The sequence below is a fragment of the Lutzomyia longipalpis genome, chromosome 2, assembly GCF_024334085.1.
Source record: "Lutzomyia longipalpis isolate SR_M1_2022 chromosome 2, ASM2433408v1".
NCBI classification, from domain to species: Eukaryota; Metazoa; Arthropoda; class Insecta; order Diptera; family Psychodidae; genus Lutzomyia; species Lutzomyia longipalpis.
In genome coordinates this window covers 34699463-34708397 of record NC_074708.1, presented here as the reverse complement: position 1 = coordinate 34708397, position 8935 = coordinate 34699463, and the positions used below count along the sequence as shown (strand labels likewise).

At 35.1% G+C, this 8935-nt stretch overlaps 2 protein-coding genes across 3 annotated transcripts; both read right to left on the bottom strand.

Moving 5' to 3' along the window:
* Window positions 1–406: 406 nt before the first annotated feature.
* On the bottom strand, window positions 407–1103 carry LOC129790396 (uncharacterized). The gene is made up of 2 exons (XM_055827879.1): window positions 990–1103; window positions 407–921 (listed from the first exon to the last, which is right to left on the bottom strand). Exons 1-2 carry the CDS (start codon window positions 1035–1037, stop codon window positions 433–435), a joined length of 537 nt encoding a protein of 178 aa, XP_055683854.1. The 5' UTR covers window positions 1038–1103; the 3' UTR covers window positions 407–432.
* A 407-nt stretch (window positions 1104–1510) lies between these two features.
* LOC129790214 (serine protease inhibitor 28Dc-like) lies at window positions 1511–7237 on the bottom strand. 2 transcript variants are annotated; one of them, XM_055827601.1, is made up of 5 exons: window positions 7065–7237; window positions 5393–5481; window positions 2547–3341; window positions 1755–2476; window positions 1511–1687 (listed from the first exon to the last, which is right to left on the bottom strand). In XM_055827601.1, the coding sequence occupies exons 2-5, from the start codon at window positions 5476–5478 to the stop codon at window positions 1530–1532; spliced, it is 1761 nt and encodes a 586-aa protein (XP_055683576.1). In that variant the 5' UTR covers window positions 5479–5481; window positions 7065–7237; the 3' UTR covers window positions 1511–1529. The 2 variants fall into 2 exon arrangements, with proteins under 2 accessions (XP_055683576.1, XP_055683577.1); XM_055827602.1 differs by lacking the exon at window positions 7065–7237 and adding an exon at window positions 6761–6834.
* Window positions 7238–8935: the final 1698 nt, after the last annotated feature.

Genomic DNA, 8935 nt, shown 5'->3' with positions numbered 1-8935 from the left:
AACATCCTTTCCTAGTTGCATTGCTTCTCTATAAATCTCATTCTTCACAAGTTTATTGGTATTTATGTGCTGATAAATTTTCTTCCGTCTCCGTATGTGATCGTCCTATTCGTTCGTGCTTTTGGCAATCACGTGGAATTTGTGGAATGTTAGTGCGGGATTCCAGGGATTCTGTTATTTTTTTTTTCTCTCTTGACTCCTGTTGAGGAAATCTTGGCAAAAATTACACATGAGAGAGGCGAAGGAACATGATGTTTTCTCTTAATGAATTCAAGGCTTAATTTATAGGTTTATCAATGAGTGTATTTAACACAGAGAATATTTTGGGAATATACTTTCTTCGCGTGGCGTTTCATCAGACACGCGTTGCTCCTTAAATTCCCCACTAAAAAAGAGGTCAACGAGCTAAAGATGGAAAATTAAAAATACGTTTTATTGTTCACCTAAATGCCTTTCACAATGCTCTAGAGCTGCAATAAGTCTATCCAAATGTTCTTTGTCCATTTCCACATGTAGCTTTTGCGGTGATTCCTTGCCCTTGCGGCAACTGAGAGTTAGGGAAGTTATGAGTTTTTGGACAGTTGATGAACTGCTGCTTCCTAGAATCCATTTTACATCCCAATCAAATGACTCCATGGCCTTTTGATCAATTGAAATACTGGCAAAAATCAAATGTCTCAGAAACTCCTCTTTTCTGCTCTCAATTATTCCCAGAGCTCTTTCCTGGAGTTCTGGATTAAGGTAAGAAAAGTACAATTTGAGAGTTCCTTGATCAATTTGGGCACGACAGTATTGCGTAATAATGTTGATGAGACTCTTCTTTGCTAAATCAAATTCATCTTGATGGGAAAATCCAAAAATTTTCCACGATTTCAATACTTTTCCTCCGGTGACTTCAGTGGTGATAACATTGTTGAGAAACTAAGAAATATGTAGAGCATGAAAAAAATTCAATTATGCTCAAAATTAATATTTTATTGAAAGCTCACCTCGGTCAAGAGTTCAACGTTATCAATATTTAGGGAAATTTCATGCATTTTCTTGAAAATTCACAGGGAAAGTTCCGAGAAAATAAACAAAAACTAAAAACAGGTGATTGGCGCTACGGAAGATACCAATCTGAAAAGCTCGTTATATATAGCATTTTTCATCACACGTTCAGTAGAGTGTAATGGCTTTATAACACATTCAAAACTCAACTGAAAATTATCAGGGGGTGAATAACTTTGAAGTCTTTTATTGTGCGATCTTGCGATCTTTCCATTGTGAACTTTCTTTATCTTTTCCCGTTTTTGCGATCTTTCTTACAACATCCTTGCGATCTCAAGATCGCCTTTGTCGTAAAAATAATTTAACAGAAGAAAAATATTTTTTATTTGCTTTTATTTAATAAAAAAAACATTTTTGTACATGAGGATGATTTAAAAAATTCTTTCAATTCTCTTGCAAGATCCACGTAAAAAATAATCATGGAAATCACGATCTCACTTCAATCAATTTTCACGAATTATTATCCTTCCAAGTTTCTTTTATTGATGTTCTTCTGGCTCAAATACAGTTCCGTAGAAAAGTGGCAATTTTGTTGCATCATTCCTTATGAGGAATAAAAATGGCACGTTTGCTCTGAACACGACATCCGTGCCGGTTTTATGAAGAAAAACTAAAGTTGAGGCTCCTCCTTCAGTTCCTGAAGAAATATTTTTTTTTAGTAAAAAAATCCTAATTGAAAAAGAAATTCATTAAAGCTCACTAACCTTTCTCATTAATTGTTAAGTCAACCTTGTGGATCACTTCACTGGCAAAGAGTCCAGGATTTGTTGGTATTCTTCCTCTTAACTGGCTAAGACTGTTCAAGCTATCGAAAGCTGATGTCTGTCTTCGGGATCTTCTGAGTTTCTGCTCAGCAAGGGGTTTTGTAATCCGCTTTCTTAATACGAAATCTTTGAGAGTTAGCGGTTCGGATTCTCTGTCAAATTTACTGGCGGCTTTGTAGGTAGCTCTCTTAGCCCTTTTCCGGTCTTTGTCACTCATATCACTATCTTCATCATCTTCTGCGCGCAATCTTGAAAAGATCAAAACATCTTCGCGGTTTTCATTCTGAAGCGGAAGACCAGAAGCTGCATTCCCTGCCGCTGGTGAGAAAGCTCGAATGTCCGAAAGCTTTTCCACCACTCCACCGAGAACATCTTCATCAGAAATGAGGGATAGATCAGCTGCGGATGGGCTGAAGAGTGTGCGAACCCCAAGTTGCTTAAGAACATCACGTAGCTTGAAATCCATTGAAAGGTGAAGTTTGGGGAATAAGAGAATGGTGGTGTTCATAGTCATTCTCGATATCATGTAATCGATCTTATCTGACGTGAGATCGTTTTGGAGTTCTCTAACTCTCTGAGGATTAGAATTATCAGGAATGATTATGTAAAGCGTGCTAAGATTATTCTTGTAAGGCAAGCCGAGAATTCTGCAGTTGTATTCTCTGAAATAAATAATAAAAAATAAATAAATTTTGCTGAGATTAAATGAAATTTCTTAAAGGTGATAATAACCTTGAATTGTAGAAGGGAAGCGTTCCTCCAAATGACATCATCTGCACCAAGATATGTCGGCCACCTTCGCCATCAGGGAAGAACTGCCTGGGGCGCGTAGCTCCCTCAATGAAAGTCTCCTTCCAGTGAGCATTGAAGTAGATTGTTGAAGCTATGATCACCCTCGTGTCACGAGCTATTGTATGCGGTACGATATCCTTAACTTTTCCATGAGTGGATCTCTCAACCCAATTGTTAATGAATGATGCTGCATCCGTGGGGTGATTCAAGAAATCCAATTCAGTTATTTCACTCCTGTAGATTGATTCTACAACTGATCGGTAGTCTGGTCGTATGGAGAAACCATTTTGGACAAAAAGTCCATTAACGATCGATACGTGATGGTCAAGAGATCCAGCTCCATTTACGATCGTATTCGTCTTCTCACCCTTTCCATTCACATCATCCACACTCGTGGCCAAAAGATCACCAATTGATGCCCCAAAATCCTCATGAAGCCTTCCGGGATTGTCGACTGAGAGTAGTCGCAATAGCTCATTGTATGTTTCACCATTGGCTCCCAGAAGAACCAACTGGAGAGCCGCTGCAATGCTTACAGGTGAGTAAACTATTGCCTTATCTGATCTTATATTTCCAAGAACTCCGCCTATCTTCTGTGCTAAATTTAAGACATTTTTCGCCGTAAGACCATGCTGTTGCGGAGATGAATCAACAGCATCACGTCTCAATAGAACTGATGGCTCCAATTTTTGATTACCCGCCACACTCGCTACTGGATTAAATCCACTGTGCTGCCTGAAAAGATATTTAAAAAAAAAAAACATTTATAAATCCGCAAAATTACAGAAAGTATAAAAAGTTCCAAACAGTTAATTTTTGCCGGAATATATGCTTTTTTTATGCGTGGGAAGTATTTTAATAGTGTAATTAAATTTAAATACCATGGTCTGTGATTTTAGAATTTCATCAATGTTTGATGTGTCTCAACAATAGAACAAATGTATGTTTTTTGCAAGCCATAAAAGGCTCACGAAATGTACCTGATATAAAAGAACTTGTACAAAACCATTTTATTTGCAATTATTAATTAAATATAAAATTATATAATGCGCAAAAATGTTGATGTGGATTGTCTGTTTGTATGAAAGATATAAAAAATTGAAATTGACTACCTAGTGACACTTTTAATATATTGAAGGTTTTGTTAATTAAATTGTTTTATGTATACAATATATGTATTTATAAAATCAATATTCAATAATAAAATCAAAAACAATAGAAAGCATTTAGGGCAGACGATGGCTGTTTAATGTACAACAGTCTCCTGACAAAAATAATGCAAACAATGCCCTTTTAAAATAATATTTTTAAGGGAAACATTTTTTCTTTAAAAACTACATTCATTCCCTTTCGAAATCTTCCAGGATCAGAAAAATTGGATGAGGGGTTGAATTTTAGAGAAAATTGAGCTTTTTGCAACTGTCTAATGGATCGATTGTCAAAAATCAGCCCCTTGATCGATTTCGATCATCCCGAAAGTTTTGGAAAGAGGAAGAGTGCAGCTTTCAAGGCAAAAATTACTTTTAATATGAAAAAAAAATTCAGAGATAAAAGAAAATTACAAGTTTAGGCCAGGAAAATTAGCCAAAAATGGCGGAAAAGCTTACACAAATTCCTAGACGGCTAAATTTTGCACCATTCGATAGCAAAAATTAAGAGAAATCTTGTTTCTTCGGACGAAAACTGCGCTTATGTGGTTGCTTTTTCCACAAAATGCGATTTAATATTCCATACAATTTTCCTATAGAAACCATTGAATGAACAGGTGGCGCCGCGAGTAATTGAACTAAGAAATTCAATTAGATATTTTTGAACCTCAAAATAAATGTTTTTGTTTTCTTTTTTGTGTTCGCATCTATACAGTATGTCCGGAATACGTGAGTTTTTGGTGGTGCCCCACGCTTTGGGCAAGCATGTGACCTTGATCGTGTTGTGAAATTGTTATTGTCACACCGGGACGCTTTATTGATTTCCTTTAAACATTAAAAGAAATCTCCGTCAGTGCATATATCTTGTACTCAATCAGCCCAACGGGATGCTGGAAATCAGATTCTCTCGTAAATCCCTTCCGACCGTCAAAAGCCACGCGAGGTGCGCCGGATATCGCTGAATTTCATCGGGAAGAAATACCTGTAAGTAATTATTGATTCCTTTTCACAACACGATCAAGGTCACATGCTTGCCCAAAGCGTGGGGCACCACCAAAAACTCACGTATTCCGGACATACTGTATAGATGCGAACACAAAAATGAAAACAAAAGCATTTATTTTGAGGTTCAAAAATATCTAATTGAATTTCTTAGTTCAACTACTCGCGGCGCCACCTGTTCATTCAATGGTTTCTATAGAAAAATTGTATGGAAATATTAAATCGCATTTTGTGGAAAAAGCAACCACATAAGCGCAGTTTTCGTCCGAAGAAACAAGATTTCTCTTAATTTTTGCTATCAAATGGTGCAAAATTTAGCCGTCTAGGAATTCGTGTAAGCCCAAAACTTAACTTCCTGGGCTAGTTTTCGAGAAAAAATATTTTCCCAAAAGGACTTTAAGCATAATTTCAAAGTCTCCTTGGAATATGATCTAAGGAAAGATTCTTAAACAAAATAAGTTTTTTTTTTCAAATAAGTTTTTTTTTAAAGAATTTTTGTAGGTTTGTTATATTGAGGCCAAGTTAAAATAATTACTTCATCTAGTTTTGTGTTTTTGTTTGCTTAATAAAATATATTATCATCAAAGGTGATTTAAATGACCCAGGTCACCTCTAAAATTTAATCAATTTACTCACGCTATAAGTTCATCGAGGGAAAAGCCTTTTCCCCACACTAAATTAAGAGTACAAACAAGACCCAAAAGTACCAGCTGCTTTGGCATATCCTGGAAGAAAAATCAATTATTATTAATGGTATATAGACATTGTAGTTTTACACGATACATAATACAAAGATTAGATATAGGTAGGTATATAATGAGCATTCAATAAAAGTATACATTGAATGATGATTCTAAAATTTTTCACTATTCCTTGCTTATTTTTTTTCCATCAATCATACTCTCAAAAAATTCTGATCATGGTGTAATTTATGCAATTATAAACATTTTTAAACATGGAAATTCCGGGATATTTTCAAACCTATTCCCGTTCGGTAAATCACGAAATCAATTGCTATGCTATGGTACTTAGAAGTTCAAGGAGAGACGCGCGATATTGTTCCCCGTGAATATCTGCAAAGCGTGAATACATTTTAAATTGACCTCTCTGTGTCGAACTTCGCGGAATTTTGGACGATAAAAATAAATAAAAAATACAAATTAGAAATTAGCAAATATTTATCGGGGATTTTTCTTCTCTTTAGCACCCTTTTAAATGGCATCACAATGTGTTAAAAAATCGTACATGAGACAATATTGCGGATTTTCCGGATTTTAATTAGATATTAACTACATAAGTGTAATATGTAATACATACATATATTACCCATTGTTTTCTTTGTCAAGCTATTGGATTTATAATATATTATTTGTGAATGTAGCGGATATCTCTGAATGGGTTACACATCATTAAAATTTAACATCAAACACCCGCATTTTGCCATTCTTTTGCCGCAAAATTTAAACAACACGAAACACCATCATTTGCATTTCGCTCGCAATTTCTCTCCCTCGTCTCACGTAGTATTGTTCACGGTCCGGGGTCACAAGGGCACTCAACCATCGTGAGACCTCGAGAAAATTTGTCACAAAAGCACAAAAAAGCGCGACATCCATTGTGGAATTGGGTCAAAAGATCGCAGCATTTGCCGATTTAATGATCTCTTCCACCAACTTTGGTGAATCGAGGTATTTTCTCAGATTTTGGTAAACATTCGCTAATAACAATGATTACAACAAAAAATCACAAATATCTAACTATAAAGAGCTGTTTTTATTGCCAGTCAGTTCTCATTTATTTTTAGGTACCTGTTACATCTACATATAGTTAGAATGTAATTTCCAGTGAAAAAAGTGGGAAAAGTCAACAATTTTCAAGGTGAATTGACAAATTCCATTGCAAATTGTTTATTGATGGTCAATGGAAATTTCTAATAATAATTCATTAATGATTAAAAAATTAATAAAATAAAAGTTTTCAGAGAATAATTAAAACGTAGAATACCACAAAAATAATTTTTCTTTGCACAAAATCACTTTGCGATGCTAAAATCTCTCACAAAAGCAACACTTCTTTGGCAAAATATGTATTGTGAGTTACTATTAGGCACCGCATCGGGCAAATCTACGTCTTCAAGTGCGAGAAGATCGTGAGAAAAAAATTATCAGTGTTTTGTAACCCCGTGGCTCCGGCATTTGTCACTTTTTGCAAAACTCTCGCGCGAAAAGATCATCCGCGCGGCAGCGATAAAAGCACGGAAAACTGACCGTGAGCGGAGGAGGGAAAATGTTTTAAGCATGTAACTCACTTAAGTGTTGTGTGGAGTGTCTCTGATGCCTATATGGAACTGGTTTCTCAGACACTGATTACGAGAGGATGATGCACCTGTGGAGAAGAGCACTGTTTGTAGCAGGAGCTCGGCACTCGCACGACTGATCGCATATGGGAAGTTGGACCCCACTAAATACTCCACCACAGATTCCCCAGAGTCTCGCGTAGTAGACTCATAAACGGGTGGTAATGAAAAGCGAACGAGTTAAGTGTGTATTTTAGATTGAGAAGAAAAAAAGCTCCGCTGTAATTTATTCTCTTTTACAATAACACTGGAATTCATTTGAGGTTCCAAAGAAATTTTTGTATTGCTAAAAACTTCTTTCTTTAGCCAAATGAATCCTTTTGCTTAAGAAGATTTTAGAATAATGCTTCAAAAAAATTTACGTAGACTATACAAGAATATTAATATATCTACTTACAATGTACATAGGTCCTACAACTTATTTTTCAAACCAAAAAGTTTAATTTTAAAACAGATTAGAAACATTAATGAATGACGACTTAGCAATTTTATTATTTTAATGGCTCCACGTTTTATTCGTAGGGCTTTTTAGTGATTTCATTGTTTCTCTCGCAATCTCGTAACGATAAAACGCTACAAAGTTTAGCCCTCGAATTTCTCAACCTTGTGGCCCAGAAGCTGGAAACGTTAAGCTTTACCTGTTAGGACTTAAAACTAAATCTTTCCTTATATTTCTAAAATTAATAAAACAGTGAAAGTACAAAATTATCTGAATAAATGGTTAAAAAATTTTAAAGGTAGGGGAGGGCGGGGCTAATAAAGTCACTTAAGGGTTTGTTAAAAGCCTAAAATATCATATTTCCTAGCTAGATAGAACAAAACGATCTGAGAAAGAGCTGTAGGGCAAGAAATATCCTAAAGAATTGAGCTATGCATTCCATTTTATCTGTTTGGAAAATATGATATTTTGAGCTTTTTCTAAACCCTTAAGTGACTTTTTTAACCCCGCTCTCCCCTAGTCTTTTTTTTTTTTCAAAATCGAAAATACAAAACTCTAATCAAGATTAGACTAATTAACAAGAATCCAAAAATGTTTATTTTTAATCTCAAAATCAACACAAAACATCATTCACGAAACTCTTTAGTTTTCCATTTTGTAGTGGATTTAGTACAATTATTTATTTAATTTACTCATTACCTATACTCGGAAAATTTGGGATTTCTTTGAATAATTTCCCCAACCACAGGCAAACACACAAAATTTTCAAGAACTCTTTTACTTTACGCTGTGACAGAGTACGACAAGAAATGATGATTAGAGTAGTATTGAACTTATGCTAATCATACACATGTTTTGTGTGGAAATAATGAGACATTTATTCTGTGAATAATTGCGACTTTCCCATGCCATCTGACTCATTCTTCCGACACTCGCGTATTCTTACATGATCAGTTTCATGGTGATGAGCCGTGAAATTTAACCACAAAAGGCCAAAAAGTGTCTTTTGTGTTTATCTTTTGTCGTTCACACAAAAGATTTTGAAATGAAAAATACATTACGCGTATTTTTGCTGTTAAAAAAAATTTAATGAGATATGCGTACAGTTGATTACAACGGATTTTAATTTTGAAAGTGTTATAAAATGAAATGTAGTGTAGAGGAAATGCGCGCCAAAATTTAAACTACGATGAATTTACACGGTTTTTCTCAGATTTTCCGCTATTTAACACGATGAAAGTGAATTAAGAGGGTTCAGAAAGTAATGCTCGAATGAAAATCATGAAGAAAAACCTTGAGAAAAGCTGAAAAACTATCAAAAACAAGGAAACCAAAATACCCGGCAATTTTAGCACATAGAAATCATCAGCCATGTTCTAAAAAT

Bases quoted from the DNA above. Each gene is read 5' to 3' on its own strand.
- LOC129790396 (XM_055827879.1), bottom strand. From the start codon at position 1,037: ATGCATGAAATTTCCCTAAATATTGATAACGTTGAACTCTTGACCGAG. The intron at 922-989 runs GTGAGCTTTCAA...CATATTTCTTAG, and splicing joins ACGTTGAACTCTTGACCGAG to TTTCTCAACAATGTTATCAC.
- LOC129790214 (XM_055827601.1), bottom strand. From the start codon at position 5,478: ATGCCAAAGCAGCTGGTACTTTTGGGTCTTGTTTGTACTCTTAATTTA. The intron at 2,477-2,546 runs GTTATTATCACC...TATTTATTTCAG, and splicing joins CTTCCCTTCTACAATTCAAG to AGAATACAACTGCAGAATTC. The intron at 1,688-1,754 runs GTTAGTGAGCTT...ATATTTCTTCAG, and splicing joins CTTAACAATTAATGAGAAAG to GAACTGAAGGAGGAGCCTCA.